General features: G+C 45.2%; 1 protein-coding gene across 8 annotated transcripts in view; it reads right to left on the reverse strand.

Annotated features, from left to right (window-relative positions):
• Window positions 1–24,266, reverse strand: part of EXOC2 (exocyst complex component 2) — a 225,168-nt gene that overhangs the window by 116,178 nt on the left and 84,724 nt on the right. For all 8 annotated transcript variants that reach the window (XM_049105967.1, XM_049105966.1, XM_049105968.1 and 5 more), the window contains 4 exons: window positions 14,959–15,104; window positions 14,679–14,760; window positions 13,621–13,723; window positions 7,977–8,095 (listed from right to left, as the gene is read on the reverse strand). In XM_049105967.1, coding sequence (XP_048961924.1) covers window positions 7,977–8,095; window positions 13,621–13,723; window positions 14,679–14,760; window positions 14,959–15,104 — 450 coding nt within the window. The remainder of the gene's footprint in view (window positions 1–7,976; window positions 8,096–13,620; window positions 13,724–14,678; window positions 14,761–14,958; window positions 15,105–24,266) is intronic.

The raw sequence follows: 24,266 nt of genomic DNA on the forward strand, positions 1-24,266 counted from the left end.
TCTGAAAAGAGGACAAAGCGGAGAGGTGCACGGACGCCACTGTGCTGCAGAGAGGTTTTCTCCAGCAGTCCGACGCCAGCACTTCCACTTCTGTTTTCCATACCTCCTTAAAGCTTATAAATCTCAAAGCAAGTGAATAAAATCCCATTAGAAGCATTTTTGCCTTCTAAAGCCAATCTAAAAAATAGTCACAACAACAACAACAACACAAAAAAAAAAAAAAACAAAAAAAAAAAAACAAGGGAGCAGATAAAGCTGGGGCTGTGTCTTAGGAAGAGCAGGTGGGCATCCAAGCACTATTTCCTATCTGAAGCGGCTGCAGGGATGCCTTTCCTGGGTTTCTTTGTAAATAAACTTCTACTAACCTGGATTCATACTGTTATTATCAACATTCAGAAGAGAAACGGTTTTTTAAATCTCCGGAAAACACATTTCATAAAAGGACCGTCCTTATGTACAACCTAACATTGTAACTTTAAAAGAAAAATTATGATCTTATTAAAAAATTTAATATAGGTATAACAACACATTTTTACTGTCTTTTTGACCATGGAAATATTTTTGTAGTTCCATAGAAAATTTGATGAATCTGCTGCTGGTTTCCTACAGAGACTGCAATTTATTTATTTATTTTTTAGGAGTTTTTTTTATTACTGTTTTTTGAGACTGCAATTTAATCTAGGGTACAGGAAGTTTACTTAACCCTACATTATAAAAGTACCAGAATTATATTTATTAACTCTACTAATTAAAAGTGTATACACACACATATTAATGTACACAAAGGTCAGGCTATATTTTTTAAATATCATGAAAAATAGTTTAGTTACACTATGTAAGTTCAGAAAATTGAACATGACCTATAAAATATATAAGCTTGAGTTGAAAATATAGGCTTTTATAGCTTAAGATCATCAGATAAACAAATATTTTTATTTCCGCAAGTAATTAATAATCTGCTCAGTGTCTGGAAAAATTTAAAGAGTAGCTATCTAGCACAGCACCTCTATTCTTAACATTTTCTCTTCCGTAGTAGATCCACACTGTGATGATTCAGAATAAGCCTTTCCGGTGCGACACACCATCCCTTAAGTTTACAAAGGGCACCTGAGCCACACGTAAGCGTATTTTCTTCTGTGGTGTGAATATTTTAAGGAGCCTATTGCTTTCTTAAGCCATTGCTCCTATTGTGCCCTTTTTCCAAATGTCCATTCGGGAAGTCCTAATTAAGGACACGTCTCCAAGAAGGCAGTAATTGCTCCAGGAACAGGCTGACGCCTTTTCCCCTGAGTTATTAGACACCAGCCGGCATGTATTTTAAGAGCCAGACTCATTTTCAAAACAACAACAACAAAAACACCTTTGAAGCCTACCTTTAAACATCCTGTTTGAGACTGTCCGTAGGGGGCTCAGCAAAGGCCTTTCCTGACAGGAAACCTGAAAACTGAGTCTAATTTTGGACCTATTTCATAGGAATTTTAAGAGAGGATTGACACTTCTTACAAGGCGGTAATACAAGTTTTCAGGTCAGAGGGCTGCGGTGGACACAGGGAGGCAACAAAACCGTTAGCCAGCTCAGGCCGGGAAGGAAGGAGAAACGGGCCAAGCCTTCCCTTGGTGTTCAGCTCCGATGAGGGTTTTGATTGCTAATCCTTTTCCGGTCCCCGCCCCCCCCCCATCTTTGTCTCCTCTTAGAAAAACCAAAAGACCACGTCTGGGCTATAGAGGCAGGTCACGGAAGAGTAGTGAGGAGTATTTGGGGATGGACGTCAAAGTGTTCCTTAAGGTACGATGGTAACAACAGGAGTTCTGTGCTCCAGAACTTATCCTCTGGAAGGCACCGTCTACTGGGTCCAGCGCATGTTATTACTAGAAAAACCGGGATCCGAAGAAAGATCTAGGGGATCCCTGGGGGGCTCAGCGGTTGAGCGTCTGCCTTCGGCCCAGGGCGTGATCCTGGAGACCCGGGATCAAGTCCCACGTCAGGCTCCCTGCATGGAGCCTGCTTCTCCCTCTGCCTAGGTCTCTGTCTCTCTCTGTGTCTCTCAGGAATAAATACATAAAATCTTTAAAAAAAAAAAAAGTGTATTGTCAAGGAAAGCATCCCAATTCTCTAAAAAAAAAACAAACAGAAAAAAGATCTAATGCAGTGTTCCTAAGAATATCAACCTTATGACCTAATGACCTAGCTGTGCCAAGAAATAATTTATATACAAAAGAATCTTTCTTGGAAAAAAGGTGGTTTTTTTAATGTAGGATTGCTGTCTCTGAAAATCTATCATCATCTTTGCTTATGAGATTTTCTCTGAAGACCACAAGACTAAATACAATTAACATTTTTTTTCTTCTCAAACAGCTGTGTAAAGACTTTAGGACTTCAAAAATACACTTGTATGTTAATTAGATTTCTTAAATTCATGCATAAAGACCAACCAACTTTACTTAAGAAGACATCAAGAAACCTTTTCCTGTCTGAAATACTTATCGCCTAACTATTTAAAATTGTATTTTATTTCACAGGACTGTCTCGGTGCTTAACCATTGTTCTGCGGCCTGGGGGTCTGCTCAAACAACTACAACCAGCCTTAAAAGTCCAAGTACAGATATTCTAATAGAGGGACTTGACAATTCAGTCTTTAGATTTAGAATGCAAGGAGGTTTCCTCTAGAAAAAAGGATCCTAGGGGGATCCCTGGGGGGCTCAGCAGTTTGGCGCCTGCCTTTGGCCCAGGGCATGATCCAGTCCCGCATCGGCCTCCCTGCAGGGAGCCTGCTTCTCCCTCTGCCTGGGTCTCTGCCTTTCTCTCTCTCTGTGTCTCTCATGAATAAATAGATAAAATCCTTAAAAAAAAAAAAAAAAAAAAGAAAGAAAGAAAGAAAAAAGGATCCTGAGAATACCGGAATAAAAACTGAAAGTTCGCAGTGAAGCACCAGGTGGAACTGAGGCACTGCCTCATCCTGTTCGTCGTCTTCATAAATCCCGCGTCTTGTCGCACCTGCTCCCACACCTGCACGCGGAGAACCTGCCGCCGGCCTCCCCGGCCTCCCCGGCCTCCTTGGTAGAGGAGCGCGGCCCGCGGGAGCGGGGAGGGACCTGCTCCCCACCCCGCCCCTGTCCAGGACAAGTGGAAGCTGGAGGTCACTCTCTGAGATGCGCAACAGATCTAACGTCATCGACTGAACTGCACAATACCCCAGGGTGTTTTTCCATTTCTAAAATAACATCATTATACGAAAACATCCAATAAAAAGCCCAAACGATATTTAGGAGGCCTCCTCCGTACGCCCTTACACTAAGAGTGTATGGAGACTCTCAAACATCAACGCAGCGTCCACCTTGAACGACCGGCTTATTCCCAGGAAACTCCTAATCAAGACAAATATTCTATATAAATACGTCCACGCATACATACACCTGCGGTACGTGCGGTCACGTTACCTGTGTAATGTCACAGGCGCGGATCAACGAGCGAACGCGTCAATGACATACACAGGCATCGGTGAGAACGACCAGAAGAGGGACCGAGTGCAATGTACCGGGGGCCAGTTCTTCCATCCTAGGAAATACACGTTCAGTCTAGACTCATGTCACCTCGCATGCCATTTGCCTTTGTACTGAGTCCAAGTTAAAAAGTCACGGTATCGATGTACTTGGGAAGATTCCCGGGCATATTAAAGGGCTCCTGAATCTTGAGAACTAACTGAATCTTTGGGATTAAGAAATTGTTGATGACTTTCAGGTAATGATAATGGTGTTCTGGTTACAGTTTATAAAAAGCATTTTTTTTTATCTCTGGAAATTACATACTGAAATAATTATGAATGCAATAATGTGACCCGCTTCAAAAATAACTCAAGGTGAGGGAAGGTAAGAAGCAGGTAAGGGTACAAATAGAGTCAGATGGGCTGTGAATTGATAACTGTTGAAAGTGGGATACGGGGCAGCCTGGGGGGGGCGGGGCTCAGCAGTTTAGCACTGCCTTCGGCTCAGGGCATGATCCCAGGGTCCTGGAATTGAGTCCCGCATCGGGCTCCCTACATGGAGCCTGCTTCTCCCTCTGCCTGTGTCTCTGCCTCTCTGTGTGTCTTCCATAAATAAATAAATAAAATCTTTAAAAAAAAAAAAAAGAAAATAGGTGAGACACACAGGTTAGTTCACCATATTTATTTTTTATTTTCCAAAATAAAATCATAAAAGCTCATTCTGATATGAGCTCAGAGAACACACCAATTTTCCAGTTAAAAGGCTTTTCTATGTTAGGATTATCTATGCTGTTCGTATTAGTAGTATTTGCTGACAATAAAAAACAGCCGGTAGGCATGTTCTCCTGGATGTCAACCAAAAATCAAAATGTAACTTGTGAATGTGTAACTAATATATTTAGGAAACTTACATTATGTGGTGTATGAAATCTGTGGAGTAAATTCAAAGAGCTGTAAACTGTTATTTTTTTTTTTTTACTTCCTAATCAGAAAGACCAACTGAAGAAAATAACTTTAAGTCGAGCTCAATCATCCCTAACAAATATACATTCTTTTCGTTATTTCCTAAGTGATGAGCAAGTTCTGCAGCAAGTGTGTGGTCAGTGAATTGAAAAGGGAGGGCTCCATTTAAACGTTAGGTTTCATCATGTTTTTTCCAGACATCTGATTTGAAATAGTTCTGGATGAATACAGATAGCAGGACATAACATCAAGACGGCGGGGAAGCAATCCATGAGGTAGAACGCGTGTGCCCATTTACCGTCAAGAAAGATTCAGGCCGTAGGCAATGAATAGTGGCCATCAGGTATTTCAGGTATGGCTGCGACAATAAGACACACGAAATTTCATGGTACTGCTGCAATTTCTTTTCTTTTCTTCTTTTTTTTTTTTTTTTAAGATTTTATCTATTTATTCATGAGAGACACAGAGAGGCAGAGACACAGGCAGAGGGAGAAGCAGGCTCCCTGCAGGGAGCTTACATGGGTCTCGATCCCGGGACCCTGGGGTCACGCCCTGAGCCCGAGGCAGATGCTCACCCGCTGAGCCACCCAGGGATCCCTAGTTTTCCAATTTCAAATAGTCTCTATGTTATCTTCATAAATTACACACATTCCAAATATTCAAATATTTTCATGACCAAATTACAGAGTCACATTGTGTCTTCTTGGCATAAGTAGGAAAACCGTTTGTTAGACCACGCAGCCTCCTTTAACCTGGAGACTGGCACTGCTGTGCCCATGACCCTGCTTAGTGAAGCGGGGAGCAGGTGACGTTTATGAGCACCTTCTAGGCATCCGGGCTACGCCGCGCCTCTTCATCTAGATAACGGATATTCACCATGTAGGCTCAATGGAAATACTGTCTCCTCTATAAAACTTCCTTGGACCTCCCCTGAACGGCCTTGAGTAGATTTCTATACGCCCTGCTCCACGAACCTTTCACAATCATCGCCACGTGAGTCTTTTCCCACCAGACCACACAGCACGTCTGTCCTGCTCACCAGTCCCTAGCACGGCACGTGGTGCCCGGATTAGGGACCCAGACCCTGCCTGATTCACCTGCGAGCTTCAACAAATGCTGAGGCCTGGACCCAGAGATTCTAAAATAATCAGTAGGAATGAAGTGGAGGCCAGGAATTGACGGTCTTTAAAAATACCCGGGGGATTCTGAACGTACACAGATCCGTACGGCCCTCTAAACATCCCTAAAGACCAGCCTGTGCGTATCCTTGAGGTCATTTTCACCTGCGACGCCTACTAAGTAATTAACGACATTAACAGGAAGTTTGATGTGCCGTTAATAAAAAAGATATTTGGATTTTCCTCAATATCAAGAAGAGAAAAGAACAAAATCATGGCTGGAAAGTACTCAAAATCAAGCCAACTAATTCATGACGAAACCCTGTTATCAATAAGTAATCGTAAGCTCTCCATTTGCTGCCTTCTGTTCCAGGACTGTCCTTACGTGACTGCACTTGCTTCTGGAAGCCTCGTCCTGGAAGCATCCCCAGGCCTAATGCTGCGTACGCATCTGGCACCTCACGCTGCTGAAACTGCACCTCCCGAGGTCACCAACAGTCGCCTCAGCACTAAATCTAAAGGACATCATCTTATTCACCTTAAAATGCCTGCTGATCACGGGTCTCCTCTGGCTTTGTGACACTGCACCCCCCACTTCCTCCTACTGGCCCCGTAGGTACTGCCCCCCACGATTCTGTCCTAAGGTTTCTCCTTTGCTCCACCTTCTCGGGTGAATGCATCAAGTCTCGGGACCATCTATACACAGATCACACCCAAATCTCTTGCTCTTCAAATTCAAGATACGTTTGGGAATCATCCCTTGCAGGTCAGACAAGTCCAAATCGAGACTGTCCAAGCCAAAGGAAAAAAATGATTTTCTGCCCTGTGTTCCCCAACTCAACGGGGCCATCATCCCAACTAGTTGCTGGGGTCAGGGATCTGGGGGTCACCCATGACCACTTGTTCCTCCCTATTCCTCAATCAAGTCCTATCAATTCCAGTTTCTGAACAGCTCTGGAATCTGTCTCTGCTCCACATCCACCACCCTCGTGTGAAGCAGCCCGGCAGCCTGCAAACCAGCTCCTCTGATCCACCCCTGCTCCCTCTCATCCTCACTCCATGGAAGCCAGAGCTGTCTTTTAAAAATTAAGTCTCGATGGGTCTTTACCCATCTTAAGGGTCTTCAGACCCTTAATCGCAGCCCAGGGTCCTCTGCATCAAGTCCAAAGCCCTTCAAGCGGCTACGCGGTCCATGCAAGACCTGGCGCCCGGTGCCCAAAGCCTCCACTCTTGCCACTCTGGGCACGACGTCAGACACAGCGAGTTCAGGGGCCGCCTCTTCCCTGCGGCCCTGTGCACATTCTACTTTCTCTTCCTGGAAGGGTCTTGGCCTCTTTCCTCTATTTAACTGGCTGACACACACCCTTCTGTCTTCAGACAGCGACTGCCTGCAGGTGGAGTGTCACTTCTGTGACCCCAGAACCCTGCATCTGACGCGGCTCCTAGTGCTACCCTGGCAGCAGGAACGTCCAGGCTCAGGAAGCACCACCGTAGCCTCCTTGTCCACTGCACTTTGCCTGCGCACCTGCTCCCGCCCAGCTATTTTATAAGGCGCCCGTAGGCCAGGCCACGTGGCATAGGGACCGCTGCGCCCTTGGCACCGCCATGGCAGTGGGCGCTGCATACACCCAGTATCTGTGAGATGACAAAATCACACAAGTAAAGGTCGATAAACCCGCGTGTGAATGCAGCTGTGCCTTCTTCCTTTAAGCTTATTTCTGAGCCTTTGCAGAAGTCCTTCCTTTTTTCAGACTGGAGTCATCCCAGCAGGCTGCTTCTCATTTGTCTAGCTCCTCGCGAATGAGCTGCGGCTGCACCACTGTCCGTCTGCACTTGGCGCGACGCCTGGCGCCTGCAGGGGTCTGACTCGTATTTGGTGAACAGGAGTAGACCGCTACCGTTTATAGAAGACTAATGTTTCTACACCGTGTTACTTCCCATCGAAGTTTAACTATTTCCCTTTTTTTAAAGATGTTATTTATTTATGTATTTGAGAGAGAGAGTGAATGACAGAAAGAGAGAGAGAGGGCGTGGGGGAGCAGGAGGGAGAAGCAGACGCCCCGCTGAGCGCGGGCCCCGATGTGAGTGAGATGTGAGTGACCACAGGACCCGGGGATCGCGACCTGAGCCGAAGGCAGGCGCTTAACCGGCCCAGGCACCCAGGAGCCCCCAAGTTTGACTATTTCTTAAGTGAAATCTGTGTCGACCATAAAACAGGTCTATCAGGAGAGTTCTCTCCCTTCCCTTTTATTCACTCAGCTGAAATGCTAACCAGCAGGAAAAACAAAAACAAAACAAAACAGACAAAAAACAAGTAGAGATGTCACGAAAATTAATCATTAAGCATTTCCACTATTGTCCTTAAGTGGACAGTAAGGAGAAGCGCGATGCCCTGGAAGAGACGCGGCCTTACCTTTCAGATCCTGTACGTATCCCTCCTTGCAGCTGTGCATGAGCTGAAGGATCCACCTGTGCTGGGCCCCGATACACTGCCAAGCAGGGTCTCCTGGCGCATGAAGGTCAGACAGGTACCTGGAAAAGCAAAGCAAAGGCTGACCACGTGGGCTTCCTCTGTGCAGCCATGATTAAGGACCAAAGGAAAGCTAGCGTATTTTTAAGTAATCGCTTTTTTTTTTTAAGAAAATCTAGAATTTCATCAATTAATAAAGCACTTGTGAACACTGGTCCTCAACATTTAATTTGAACTGAAATATATTCAAGTTTATTTTCATGCAATTAACAAATAAACCCCCCCCCCTTTTTTTTAATAAGGCCGTTTTAAAAAAGACCACCAAGAAGACAAAGACAAGTTGCGATGATCCTAAACACTCAGTGAGAACTAGTCTCTGTATGTACATTCAGCTCGGAGTGGTTCTCCGTCATTACAAACAGCAGTGGGAGCCAGCAGAGGACACCCGGTGACCTTCTGGGTCTCACTAGTTTTGTCTCCCCGCTGGCCCAAGGGCGGCCACCAAGCAGCGGGACACGACCTTCGTGACCTGTGTGATCTCCCAGGGTAAGCACTTAGCTCTCAACTCTTCCTGGGAAAAATCTCTCTCTAGAAAATACAGTACAGGTGAGCATTTCTTTTAGGTTTTAAATAGTTCTTCAAATATGCAAAGTCTTCTTTGTGCTTAAAATATCCAAACTCGGATTAAGAATTGAAATACATTTCAGTTGAACAATTTCTGACAAATATCATTCAAGATCTGGGCCTCAGCCCTCGGGAGACACATAAACATTGGGTGTTCCCCGTCATGCATGGGGGAGGTGGTCCAAGACCTCCAGCGGGCGCCCAGACCCCGGCAGCACGGAGCCCTACGTGGCTGGTTGGTCCCGTACACACATGCCTACGGTGACGTCTGATGTACAATTAGGCGCAGGAGAGATGAACAACAAAACCAATAAAAAAACCAGATGTAATGTATAATATATGGCAGTTGAGGTCAGGGGAATGTGGTTTCTTTCTCACTTACTGTCCTGTCTTCATCCCCTGTTCCTGTGAGGACAGGAGACGTTGAAATGCTGTGTGATGAGGCGAAGGGACGGGACGATGGAGGCAGCAGGTGCAGCCCTAGGCTACGGCGGACCTTCCGACTACATGTCACACGGAGGATCACCTGCTTCCCAACTGCAGTTCACTACAGGTACCTGGACCCTTGCAAAACACCCCAGAGATGGCGGGGGGCGGGGGGGGGGCCCTACTCCTGCAATAACTTAAATCCAATTAAATCAACTCCAAAAGCTGAATTTATTGTCTTGAAATTACTCTTAAACCATAAGCTGTCTGTTGTCTTGGGGTTAAGCATTCTTGTCCAATAATAAATGTTAAGTAACGGTTACAAGCTGAGACCTGTAGCCACATTCTAATCACTGAGGGATGCACCAGATGCTTCTCTCCCACGTTCCTCCAGGACTACTAGGTATTTCCTTACTCACAGGCATCTCAATGAGCAGCTAATTAGATGAGAAACATTTTATAATAAGTCAGCAATAAATGAAACGTTGAGACCTCTGACGTCACACTTAGGAACTCTCTACCCTGACCTTTACAAGCTAATGCAGACAGCCTGGGCTCTGGGCAGAGCTGGGCATTTCATCATCCTACAAAAGGGCCCCTCAGGGACGCCCAGGGGGCTCAGCGGTGGAGCATCTGCCTTAGGCTCGGGGCGTGACCCTGGGGTTCCGGGATCGAGTCCCGCATCGGGGTCCCTGCAGGGAGCTGCTTCTCCCTCTGCCCGGGTCTCTGCCTCTCTCTGTGTCTCTCGTGGATAAAAAAATAAATCTTAAAAGGAAAAAAAAAAAAAGGGAGGGCCCTTAAACAGTGGGGGCTCACCTGGTACAGGGCTGCCTGGAGGTCGGCCCAGCAGCTGGCCCTCTACCCTTCCCTGACTGCTGCAGGCAGCACACAGGCTGTGGCTGTGCTGAGAACAGGATGAATCACTTAACAGGACCCTGGGACGACAACTACAACCTAACAACATAGTTAGCCTGGCATCGATACCGCCACCCAATACGAGGCTTTTTTCACCTAGAATACGACTGCCGCGCAGTACACGGCGTCGTCTTTCCAGAAAACAAGTGACTGCACCCCTTCGTGCTGGAGATTTGTCTTGGCGTCTCCTTTCACAGGCCTGTTCTGCCCCGAGGACTTCTGCAGTACTTTCTCCTCAGATGTTGGTAGTAAAGCACAGGAACATTCTTCCAGGGAGGCTGCTTCCTTTTAAATTCTTAAGCTACTGAGTAGGAACAGAAATGGTCCATTTTAAGAGCTCAGTGCAGCTCGAGAAATCAAACTCTTCTGCTTAACCACTCTTAAAATCCGGTTTCTTTAGCGTGGTGACTAGGCCCTGGCAAGATTCAACTGTAAGCCCTGATGTCATCTTGTTAAAGGGAAGCACATTAAGAGAGCTCCTTAAAGAAAGACAAGTGTGTTATCTTGCAAGACTCTGCAGCATCGCGATGCAAAAGTACGGCCTATGGTAGGCGTTTCCTTGGTTAAGTGACTTAATCCGATAAACGTCGTCTTTTCCTTTAGTGTGCAGCGTAAGGAAGTGCAAGGGCTGAACACGCAGGCCTGAACGGCTGCTCCACTTGTGCGCAGAGCTCCTCCAGCGCTCTGCTGTCGGTGTGTTTTCTCTTCCTTGTGATTCTCTTCCTAATATTTTCTTTCCTCTGGCTTATTTTATTTTAAGAACAGAATATATAACACATATAGGAGACCAAATATGTTAATCAGCCGTTGCCATCGTGGGTAAGCCTTCCAGTCGGCCCTAGGAGGCTAAGCTTCAGCAGCCAAGCTTCCGGGGAATCAAGTTACAGGTGGATCTGGCCGGAGCGGCTCCTGCCTCGGCCCCCTGGCTGTCCGGCCCACCGGCCCACCGGCCCACCGCAGCTGCAGTTCAAAGATCTTTGTTTAAAACGTGGTGCGCGTTACTGCTGCTGCTTCTAAAACCGTACCTCAAAGAACACTTGACAGCTTTTATAGAGGGGAAGTGTAAAAAAATGCTAATTATGATTACGATGAGCACAGGCTCGATATTTTAAACTTTAAGCACTGATCTTTTTAGCCGTTTTCTGACACGGTTTTTAACAATTACCAGTGATAGGCTCACATTCGTACCGAAAACATATAACTTTGCTTCTCACTGAAGCTACAATAAGGAGAGTAAAAATAGAAGTTTTTAATTGGACAAGACAGCAAACCAGAGTGAAACGATACAGTAGTGATTTGATCTTCCGTCGCACCACGCGTAACTTCAATTATGTAAGAGAACTTACTAAAGATGTACTTTGCTGATGATAAAGCATCAAGTCTCCTTCTCCGCTTGATGCTCAGAGTACCTATGGCCATAGATTCCCAAGTCCAACAGACATCTGACCTGGTTGTGATGTTGTTTTTCTTATTTATTAATAACTAAAAGCTTAATTTAAAAAGGATAACAATTAATTGCTCGGTGTCTTCTCAAACCATCAAAAATAAAATCATGATTACAAATAAGTCAACGACTTGATATTCTTGTTGACATTCTTGTCTTTTCCCTTTAAAATGATAAAATGGGAAAAAAGCACCTCAATAGGCCATTTAAAAAAATATTTTTTGACATCTTAGTCGTAAGGACTACAAAGTAGTGATTCACTAAATAAATAAATGATACATTCTATAAGCATGAACATATTACTACTGGCAAATTTAAAAGCATAAGTATAAACAGGTAAATAAATACAAAGCACAATTAAGTAGCGTAGTCGGATACAGATAATAAGACACTAACCAGCTGTGCAACCCTGGACAAGAGGATTAACCTCCTTGGAATTGTTTCTTTATATGTTAAAAAAAAAAAAAGCAAAAAAAAGCAGATGGATAACTAACATGTGGTTTACTTCTAGCTTTAAATTTTCACGATGCTGGAAGACAGAAAAAATCCCCCAAATACATTCTTTCCTGTGGAGACAGCTGAGAGAAAAGCAGAGACGGGCTTTGAAAGCAGACGAACAGGAGTCCTATTCTGAGCTGTGTGCACCGAGCAAGAAGGACGTCTGCGGCGGTTTCCCCGCCTTTGTAACGGGCCTCGGACAAATGCCCTGCAAGGCAACGGCGAGGACTAGAAATGCCATACGCCGCTCATGTAACACGCTGCCCGAGCGTCCTACGTGCTCCAGGTCGCGGCAGAGTCCGGGCTCTCGCCTCCCCTTCCAACGTCTCCTGTCCCTTTCCCCTTTGGTCACACAAATGTGTTGGCAAGAACAACGGCTCATGCTGCTCCTGTTCTCAGGCACCAAGAACACAGGGCTGCGTGTGGACCCCGTCCCCTCCCCTGCAAACACGCAGCCTGGGGCCGACCCTCTCTCACACCTGCAAATTATCTCAGTGGTCATATGGTGACAACAGCCAAATGCATAAACATCTGCCGTCGGTCTATTATTTTATAAGTACTGGATATTCCATGAACTTCACCGATTAAGGAGGGGGCATTAAGTTTGGAAAATAACAGCTTATTCTGAGGACAAAGGCCACATTCAGAATACGCCAGCAGAAAGTAATGTTAATATTCTTCAATCATAGATATAAAAGGCTTGTAACGCATGTGCCGCCTCCAAATCCTGGTATGAACATCACATACATAGAAGTTGTTGACTGCTTATGTGCCAGTTGCTATCCTAAACCCTTAAATGTATTCCTGATGGTCTTTCCAACTGCCCTGAGACGCGGATTGTGTCATCAAGTCGTTTCCCAGAGGAAGACACTGAGAACGCAAGTAAGCCGCCCAAAGGGACAGCTGGTTGACACCATGCGCACCGCTTCCTTCTGAGGCCTTCTCGTCATGCCCTGCAGTGTCCACCACTTTTCACGGTAGTGCAATTTTTTTTAATTTATTTTTTTATTTTTTCTATTCGATACAAAAACCTTTCACAGGGATCCCTGGGTGGCGCAGCGGTTTAGCGCCTGCCTTTGGCCCAGGGCGCGATCCTCCAGACTCAGGATCGAATCCCACGTCGGGCTCCCGGTGCATGGAGCCTGCTTCTCCCTCTGCCTATGTCTCTGTCTCTCTCTCTCTCTCTCTCTGTGTGACTATCATAAATAAATAAAAATTTTAAAAAATAAAAAAAAAAAAACAAAAAAAAAACAAAAACCTTTCACAATTTTGTCCACCACTGAGCCGGGGCCCACCCGACGGCACGAAGAACGACAGTGCCGTACGTCTAACACACGGGGAGCCCTGCCTGGTGGCCTGCGGGGGCCCACTCGGTGCAGCACCACGCGTCCCACGAGGCTGCGAAGGCCGTCACGGAGCAACAGGGGGAAACGCCTGCAGGGAGGCCGCTTCCCTTGCCCCGACACGCAGTCTCCCTGCCCTGACGACTCCTAAATTTACCGGCAGACAAAACAGCTCTGGTGTGCCCTAGGCGGTACCTGTGAATTTCTGCTATTTGTCTCCCCCCTCACGTCTCATCAGCGTGCTAACTCCCCCAAGTTAGCTTCCGGGGTTACATGACATACCCAGCGCTACACAGAAACAGATGACTTATCAAGGTGCTTGCAGGTGGTGGTTTACCTTATGTAACGTTTTTGGTCGTGTAAAGTCGATGGCGTCTCAAGCAATTTAGCCAGAAGTAATTCTCTTAAAGCTTCAATCCGTGTTTCTACTTCAGCGTAGTCTATTTAAAAAGGAAAGAACATATAAGATTTACGGAAAGGAAACTTAATAATCAAATTATGGCAAGTAGAACAGTGACTGCCTTGGGGGACAGGGTTTGACTAAGAGGGGGCACAAGGGAGCTTCCCGCACTGACGGAAACCTCCTGCCCAGGGTGTGGGTAACGTAGGTGCGCATATTTGTCAGGCTCGCTGGCCTGGAAGATGCAAGGTCTGTGCATTTCACTGCATGTACATTTATCACAATAAAAAAAATGGAATTAAGCTTTCTGAGTCCTTATGGATTTCATTTACTAATTGATTAAAGCCCCGTGATATTTCTCCTAGTTGATATGAGGCATTACCACAGGACATTCCAGGCTTTTCATATTTTCTGTAACTCCTGCACTAGAGATCATTTCAAAAGTTTAGCTCACTTTAAAATAAGGTTAGAATTCATTGAAAGTGGCTTTTTTAAAAAAAGATTTTATTTATTTCTTTGAGAGAGAGAGAGAGAGAGCATGAACGGGGGCAGAGGGAGAAGCAGGTGCCCCGCCGCGTGGGGAGCCCAACATGGGGCTCGATCCCAGGACCCCGGATCATGACCTGAGCCAACGGCAGACCCGTAACTCACTGAGCCACCAGGTGCCCTTAACAATGGCTTTTCTAAAGAGAGAAAATTAAAATTGTAGGTTCCCATCTCTATAAAATATCTGTAATTAATTCTTTCCAGTAGAAAGGATTTTTTAGTGGCAACATGGTTAACAAGCAGCAAAGAATGTCATGACTCATCTATCCCATAGCCGTGGTCTTTCCTTTTCACTACATCTTGGTAAGAAAAGCCATGTTATTTTTGAGGTAATCGTCTCGCTTTTTCAAAAGAGTAAACAAAAACTAAAATGCACGTGACTTTGCGGAATGTGTACCACGTTCTTCCTATACAAGGAAAGCAGGAGATCAAAAAGTAATAAACCTTACATTTCTTGAAAACTTGCACCTCCGTCTTCCCAAAGAGCGACTTGGCCTTTTCATAATCATTAATGACCACATCGTAATCACCCTTTAAAATAAAACATTTTGGAGAATGTCAGTAAAATATCATGAACACATCTGGTTGAGATTCCAAAAAGAAAAAGAAAAAAAAAAAAACGGAATTTCAATTAAATGTCTTTAAGCCTTAAAGAGCCCTCAAATTCTGAGACTTAGCAGGTCTGTACGGTCAGGACAGCGTGGCACGGGCACAGGAGCACGCATCTACCTTCTGAATGTTCCTCTCAATGTTCAGGGGGAGGTTGAAGAGGAATTTGAATCTCTGGAGCACGTTGAGCGCGTTTCTAGTGGAATCCGCCTTGTCCTTTCGACCCAGCACCTCTTGGAATAACGTGTCCGCGGTGTTACTCGCTCCTGTTGAGGACAAAGCAAGGGCGGCTCACGCAGGGCACCACGGGCGCTGCCCTGGCCCACGTCCGCGCTCAGCACGCGCGCTCGGACGTGGGCTGCGTCCCCTCTCGGTGCTTGGCTGACCCGTTTCCACTTTGCCTGCGGGTCCCTTCCCCCGCAGGGAACCGCATCCCCCTGAAAACAGCCGTCGTTGCCAGGCCCAGGAGCCCACGTCTACGGAGGCCCCTGCCACGTTCCACGGCGGTTACGGCCCGAGATGGTCGCACTTGCTCAGGCCTCGGCTGGACGCCACACGCTCAACGCTCTCGGGTCTGTGTCTGTGTTACACGGTACTGAAACAGGAAGAAAATACTCATTTTTTTTTTGAGGTTTATTTATTTATTCGTGAGACACAGACTGAGAGAGAGGCAGGAGAGCTGCTCGAAAGGAGCTGTGGAACCGATCCTATTTCTTGAAAAAATGACCTGCTTAGGCAGCAGGCACGAGCAATTGCACGAGCAACTTAAAGGACAAACTTTAGCCTATCGATAGGTAATCGACATTTACTTCTTAAACCACCGAATTCAATTCATACACAAACTGGATACTTTACATATGGGATCTTTTTTTTCTGCCTAGAAGGCTTCAAACAGCACAAAGCACTATAAATGAAAGAGGTGCTTTATCTAGAGCGAGACTCACTGTGTCGACTTGTGAATTATTTTTAATTAAGCCACAAGGAAAGGGGAGAAAAAGGACAACTGTTTTTGGCTGTTTGGTGGCTGCTCATAAAGTCTCTACATTATCTGGTCTACTGACTATACTTTAAGCAAAGATGAAAAAACCACCTCGGTCTCGCTGGGTGGCTTGCATGCCATATTCTCCAGTCCACACTGTGGGTGGCCGGATCCTGCTAAAAGTTGTCTTTGTAACGTAATTGTTTTATCTAGATGATGTTTAAATTCTGTTGAAATTTTAAAGGCCTAATAGAAACCTTTGTCAAGATAGCTGTTTTCACCACATGGTCTCAACGCAGGAGACTACATTTCTAGAAGATGAGAAAAAATATGTTCCCGTTTTCCCACCAGAGCACAAATGGTGTCTAAATGAAAACTTGTAATCGGATTAGGGGTAAAACATTTTTCTTCCAAGAAAATTAAGTGTTTATCATTTAAAAACATAAACTTCATGATTTCAGGCTTCATAAATGAAAACATACGGAAATGCCGCTAAATATTTTTAAAAGGTCGATTACTTATACATGGGCCGTGGATGCTAAATTCCCAAGCACATTTTTTTTTTCACAATGAAAGAATTTGGGACAAAAGTGTAAGTGTTCAAAATTAGAATGTGCTCACTGTATTTTAAAGGTAAGAAAGAAATACCAACTAATAACTTTAATTCCTCTAAAAAGTATGAAAATAAGTAAAAGTAGAAAATTCACTAGTTACTAAATAAGTATGTTATAGAGAAAAAATTTATAGGCAGACATTATCAACTATGAAATTATAATCTACCTTTATAGAGATGTATGCAGAATTTCAATATATGCACACTGAGAAATATGCCATGAAATCATTTTGATTCATAAATTACTTCTATCCGTAAACTGCTCCTGCCTTATGGATTGCCTGCACTCCCCGTGAAATCTTGGGGGTTTCCGACTCTGATAACTAGATGGTTATATCGGTGACCAAATAAAGGAGAGCAGGGGAAGTAGGATCTGTGCGAGCAGGGAAGGGCCGCCAGCAGCTCACGAGCTGCAGCTCCCGTCGCGGCGTCGCGGGCACACACCGGCGGAGCGTCAGGCAGCCTGTGGCCCAGGCCTGGGGGCCATTCCCCCCCAACCCCCCGCACCCCGTGTGCACCCGGAGCCACAGGCTGCAGGGCCACAGGCTGCAGGGCCACAGGGCCGCAGGGCCACGGGGGCAGGGCCACAGGCTGCAGGGCCGCAGGGCCAACAGGAGCCACGGCGCTTCCCTCCATGTGATGCCCCAGCGCAGGGCACTGTGAGACGGGCTACGTATCCCTCGTACCCCTGAACACTGCCCATAGGAACCTCCAGGATCCTCCCCACGAAGACCAGAATTCCGAGCTGGGCCGGGGGCGCCAGCGGATGTGACGGTGGTGACCGTCGTGCAGGGCCGGGCAGAGCCAATCAACAGAACACACACCCTACACTCCCGGCTGCTGCAGGTCAGTCGGATCTCAACAGAGCCGGAAAAGGATGGGAAGAGAAGTGACTGCCAACTGCACACCAGCCAGGCCCGCTCCTATCCCCCTACTGATCTTATATCCTTAACAATAAAAACAAAAAAATGTAATCATACCAGGATCCCCGGTCATCTAGAAGGACCAGACACGGAAGTCTAATGCTACCTCATCATTTCAAGGACGCTGCTGTGAAGGAGGCACTGTGCCTTCCCTTACTTCGAGGTCATCTTACTGGTCCCTTCCACGGCACCGACCCCTGAGACCACAGATGCCAGAAGCGACTCTTCACCTCTGCCCTCCGCTTGACGTAAGCTCGAGGGTGAAGCTCACGGAAGGAGGCCGCACAGCGCACACACCACACAACCGGCTCTGCTAGGAAAAGGGAAGCTGGACGAGAGCAGGAAACATGAAAGGACCCAGTCGCTTCAAGTGCCTTTGACATGAACACTTAAATTCGCAGCAAAGCCAGGAGCTCAGAGAGACCTAACGACCGACCCTACGTGCCTCGGTTTCTCCCAACGGATTGCGGAAAATGCGCAGGGACACTACCGTCTGTCGCACAGTACTGCACGAGTGAGTGTCATGACCATGGACTGACGCCTGTTCCGAGAGCCCCGCTGGACGCTGCACCTCGGCAGCACCAAAGTACAGACAACTGGGGTCCTGGGATGGCAGAGGAGCTCCATCCTGCTCCCAGGAGCCTACTGTTCCCATTTCCTCAAATTCTAGTCCGTGATCTCAAATTGATAGCTTGGAATCAGTCGTGATGGGAAAATTTACACCTTGCAAATGCTAATATTAAGGTTAGTTTTTCTTTTCTTTTCTGGAATGCCAATGGTCAGACATTGACCAGCCTATGACTAAGTCAATTTCTTTTTTACAAACTTGGCTTGATGTTCCTTAGCGGCTTAAGTCCTCGTCTTTCTTCTCTCAACCTTACACATAGGATTTGGATCAAACCATTCAATCCTGTTACATTCAACTACCGTCTCTGCGTTGCTGACTCCAAAATCATACACACCTTATGGTGTCAGCCTACGAGTAATCCTGAAAGAAGATATGGTGTGTGCCTGCACGTGCGTGGACACACACACACACGCACACACACACACACGCACACACACTACTACTCAGCCATAAAGAAGAATGAAATCCCACCGTTTGCAACAGGATAGATCTTGAGGGTATTAAGCCAGATGAGAGAAGTCAGAGAAAGACAAATTCCATACGACTTCCCTGATATGCGAAATCTGAAGAACAAAACAGAACAAAACAAAACCCAGACTCACCAATACAGAGAATGGATTGGTGGTTGCCAGAGGGGAGGCTGGGGCAAAATGGGCGACGGGGGTAAAGGAGCACAAACTTCCAGTTTTAAAATAAGTCATGGGGAGGTAATAAATGGCATGGGTCAATAATAATGTATTTTTTAATAAAGACTAATCTTTATATATACTTTCCCTAAACGCACAACAGTTTTTTAACAAATACTCCTCATGAAGAAGTCCCTTATTCTTGGCCATCCCGAATATAATCCAATCAGCCTTGGCTGTTTTAAGGGGATCCCATGAGAGCATCTCTTGTGACATTCCAGCATCATCCTACGGGACCAATTTAGTCCCTAAGAGGAACCCTGAGGATTTCCCTTTGGGTTAAGGAGGGCAATAAGCAGGAGCATGTCAGCTTTGGGGGACTTGGAGCGCAGAACAAGATCCTGAATCTAAGCAGGCAGCTGCTCTGCTCAGGTTCTGGCAGGAAGGACAGTACAGGCTGCACAATCAACTCTTAGGCTCTCGGTTTACCTGCCCTTGGCAAGGGCTGAGGAAGAAGAATGAAAAGAAGGAAGATGCCGTGGAGGAAGAAATAACATTTCAGCCTCTCTGGATCCCTTGTAACCTACAGAGTCTGGGAAGCTCTGGTGAGTGGCATAAAGACGCAGCAGACCTCTACACGGAACGGAGGGCTTACTCCACATTCGGTGCTGTTCTAAAGCCTGCTAAGGCCTCTAAATTCTTCTTAGTTATTCTAAGAACATGTATTAATTCCTAATTCACTTAGACTTGCTTATGTCCCTTCTTACTGTCCATGCAATAGTGCAAGCAACTGAAACACAGAAAGGTCATTCAACAGGCTCAACGTGACACACCCGGATATAGTGAGGCAGAAAGAGGCTCCTGGGTACCACGCTCGGGAATCTCCAACTCAACGAGTGAAGTCGAACAGAACTTTTACCTTTTACTCTTCTCCTCGTGACCCAAACCTGCTCCTTCCACCTCTGCCCGAGGCCAGACGTCTTCTGTCGTCCCGCTTCCCACGGCAAAAGCCCCACCTGCCTTTCCCATCTCCCCATTAAGTCCCCAGCGCTTGTTTCTACATGACCGCCGCGTACCTGGGTCCCATGCCCCTGGCCTCCAGTCTAGCTCTCTACACCCACCCTCCGTGCAGGCGGCGGACGTTCTCTAGAAAGCTCGCAATGTCACTTTAGTTAAAATCCTGCAATGTCTCACCAACGATCTTCAGGATAAAGACAAATCCTCGCACGACACGGAAGGTTTATCCTGAGCAGACTCCCGTATCCCACCTGCCCGTTGGCACACTGGACCCGGGCCCCCGGGCTGCAGACCGTCTCCTGCCCGAGTCGGGCCTCCTTCCTCATGAGGCTTGTCCCGTCTTGGACACCCGCGTGCACTTGCTGCCATGTGCCAACTTCTGCTCGCCTGGATACCTCCGACTCCTCTTTCAGGGCCCCAAGACTCTCCTGAGAGCCTTTCACTGCACTTTTCAATGAGGTGCACCTTGTGCAGGCTCCAGGTGTACCCCAGGATCACCAGCAGCAAACAGTTTTCACACCTAATCACCTGCTTAGCCGTGATTTCCATTACACTGTGAACTCGTAGGAATAATGCAGAAGTACTCTCTTCACATCCCTGAGATGAAGCCAGCATGTGCTCAATAAATGCTCACAGGACTAGGACTAAGAATCAGCACCCAGTGTTCTCCTGAGAGAGGGAGTGCAACACAGAATAAATCCCTGCTGGCAGTGTGCACAAACGCTTAAACAGCTGTGCAAGCGGAAACCAAGAAAACACTCTAAATGAGAAAATCACCATTGTTCTGTGACTTAAAAATCTTTGTTGCAACATTAAATATCTGCTTACTATTGGCAGTAAGAAACTGAAAACAACAGTAAAACCAATATTAATAAACTATGATGATTTAGAGTATTAGAACATTGAAAACTCAAGTGTTCTATTTCTTTGTAAAAAATTATCAAGATTGCTTGCTTTTATTCACCATAAAATTTGCAGTATGTATCAGCATATTTTTTATACTTTGACAAATAATCATACTCCTTTCTAAGTTTATCCATTGTACTCTGAATGTCATGGATTGTTTCTGAGCACTGTTTTCAGCACCACTTCCTCTAGGATGTCTTCATCCTTTTCTTCTACTTTCCTCATTTCCATTGATAAATTCACCTTTATCGGGTTCCTCTGGCTGCACGACTCCAGCCTCTTGACCAGCAGCAGTGCCCACATCCCAATTGTCTGCTCCATCCCAACTGTCTGTAACTCCAATCAGGGTATATTTGAACTTCACTATTATTACTGTTTAAAAAAAAAATGCACTGGGGCACCTGGGTGGCTCAGCGGTTGAGCATTTGCATTTGGCTCAGCTCATGATCCCGGGGTCCTGGGATCGAGTCCCACATCAGGCTCCCTGCATGGAGCCTGCTTCTCCCTCTGCCTGTGTCTCTGCCTCTCTCTCTGTGTCTCTCATGAATAAATACATAAACTCTTAAAAAATAAATAAAATAAAATAAAATAAAATAAAATAAAATAAAATGCACTTTCATGGGACGCCTGCGTGGCTCACTGGTTGAGCATCTGCCTTCAGCCCAGGTGGTGACCCCGGGGTCCCGGGATCGAGTCCCATGTTGGGCTCCCTGCATGGAGCCTGCTTCTCCCTCTGCCTGTGTCTCTGCCTCTCCCTCTCTGTGTCTCTCATGAATAAATAAAATCTTTTTAAAAAAATGCACTTTCATCTTTACAGGTCAATCCCCTCCCTTGGTTATCCATTTCTACAAAGAGCCATCCGAGTTTATGTCTGGGGGACAAGGAGTCCACACAACGATATGATCTGTTGTCTGTGCATGAACAGCGATAGTCACAGACAAATTCTGAAGAAAAATAGGTAATTGCTCATTGATCATCTTTCACACCTGTTATTTATGGAGTGATCTGTGGACTGAACAACTAGCAACCACTTCTGTACTTTATCCAGTTATGACAAATATACTATGATAATGGAAATCTGAACTGTGCTGCTGGGAGACAGGTGCATTTAACCCAACTGTGGTGATTGAAATTCATGCCTATCAAAACCATGCACAGCAAGCTCTGTTGGTTTAAAAAAAGATTTGAAGCCAGATTTCCAGATATAAATCCCTTTATATGTAAAGTAGCTCTGCCACTTACTACTTATATGACTTTAGATAACTCATTTAATCTTTCTGAGCTTCAGTTTTTTCATCAATAAAATGGAAATAATGGGGTTATGTAGAGTTAGGCTCTGCATGCTGGGTGTGGAGTCTACTTAAAAAAAAAAAAAATAGATACAGGGCAGCCCGGGTGGCTCAGCGGTTTAGCGCCGCCTTCAGCCCAGGGCCTGATCCTGAAGTCCCGGGATCAAGTCCCACATTGGGCTCCCTGCGTGGAGCCTGCTTCTCCCTCCGCCTGTGTCTCTGCCTCTCTCTCTCTCTGTGTATCTCTCATGAATAAATAAATAAAATCTTAAAAAAAAAATGTGCACAAATCGCACAGAGAACTAAATACATAGAGAATGTTTATAGCAACACCTGACCCTTAGCAAGCACTGCAAAAGTTTTAGCTACTAACCATCACAGCTGCTACTATAAATACTTCTATAACATTGTCTATACCTGCACTGTCTAATATGTAGCCACTAGCCACACGGGACTATTTCAATTTAAAGTTAAATTTATTAAAATTAAATAAAAATTAAAAAGTCAATTCCTCAGCAATATAGCTACATTTTAAGCGCTCAGTAACTACAATCACAGAAGTTCTATTGGAGAGCACTGTCCTATACTCTTGGAATAAGTAAAGACCTAAAGTTGGATATGTGAATTTGATATAAATTAATAGTCACCCTTCATCCCTGGTTTGAAACCAAGAAGGAATTGTTAGGTTCATCATAAGCAAATCTAAAAAAATACACGTCAAGGAAAAGAAAAAAAATTTCAATGAAAGGCATCAATATTGATACATTCTGAATAAAATAGTGTTTCTTACAGCCAACATTACCTTTAGAAGCTTAAAGTGAAAAAGGTTGCCCTTTTGAATTCTGAAAACTTTCATTTAAAATAACTCAGAAAAAAGCATACAAATTGGTGTGTAATCACGTATAAGACTAAAGCAGTCCTAATAATCTAAGCAAACTAAACTATATTCATACTCATCTATTCTTGTCTTCCTTTCAAAAAAAATGTTACATTTCCCATAGTATTTCTATAAAAATTTTTTTAAGATTTTATTTATTTATTCATGATAGACAGAGAGAGAGAGAGAGAGGCAGAGACACAGGCAGAGGGAGAAGCAGGCTCCATGCACTGGGAGCCCGACGTGGGATTCGATCCTAGGGTCTCCAGAATCACGCCCTGGGCCAAAGGCAGGCGCCAAACCACTGAGCCACCCAGGGATCCCCAATATTTCTATAATTTTTTTTGGAGAGAGAGCATGTGCACGAGCTGGGCTGGGGAGGGTCAGATGGGGAAGAAGAGAGAGCGTCAAGCAGGCTCCGCGCTCAGCACACAGCCCGACAGGGGCTCAATCTCAAGACCCTGACACCATGACCTGAGCTGAAACCAAGTGTCCGACCCTGAGACACCACGTGCCCCTCTCTAATTTTTTTTTCTGTTTCTCCAGCTTCTGAGCTATGATACACACACCTGGACAGAGGACACACGTACAGGGCTGGAGCTACGTGTCTCCCATTTTTACATCTCTCACTAAACCAAACATGGTACCTTTCACAGCCAGTCTTAAGTAAATGTTTGGCATGTTGTCCTGAATTAGCAAAACTTTATCCTGAGATAGCAAACAGCAATACCGAGTTCATAAAAAAAATTTTCCAGAAAAAAAGAAAGTGTTACAAAGGAACATCTTTTAAGAAAAAATTTTATACCAATAAGTCCTAAAGGAGAGTGTCATAAAGAAATGACTAATTAACCCCAACTATTTATCCAAGAAAACCAAACTGCAATAAAGTTAAAATGACACATTTCTAGATAAAGTCTGCGGTTATAAAGGAAAAGAAGATAATTTCCCTTACAAATTTTATACCACAAGTCCCAAGGGAGGATTTCCTAAACTACTCCTTAAAAGAAAAAAATATGTTAACACGCTATGCCAAATCTAACACATGAAACAGATCTTAATTTTTTTCCAAATCTGAGTGTCTATTTTCTTTTACTGATACAATGATATAATTACAATATCAGCTTGTGCTTACAAACCACTTTTTAAAAGTAACTGAAATAATATCATTTTTTATAGATATCCATAGTTTGATGACAATTTCTCCAGCAAAAATAGCATCCCTGAGTAGAAACATCTTTCCAAGACCTTATAATGGCTGACTATGCTAATACAGAAACAGCTTTAATAAAGGTTTCTTTGGGTTGAATTCAGAATATATTAATTTCACCTAAGCTGGTGACTTGGTTCTCAGACAAAAACAAGGCAAAGTCTCAAGGCAAAATAACAACAACCACAACCTCCCCCACCACTACCACCAAGGGAAAAAAAATTTTTTTTTAAAAGATTCTATTTATTTATTCTTGAGACACACACAGAGAGAGGCAGAGACGCAGGCCGAGGGAGAAGCAGGCTCCACGCAGGGAGCCCGATGTGGGACTCGATCCCAGGACCCCGGGGTCACGCCCTGGGC

This window comes from Canis lupus, chromosome 35 (genome assembly GCF_003254725.2).
Source record: "Canis lupus dingo isolate Sandy chromosome 35, ASM325472v2, whole genome shotgun sequence".
NCBI lineage: Eukaryota > Metazoa > Chordata > Mammalia > Carnivora > Canidae > Canis > Canis lupus.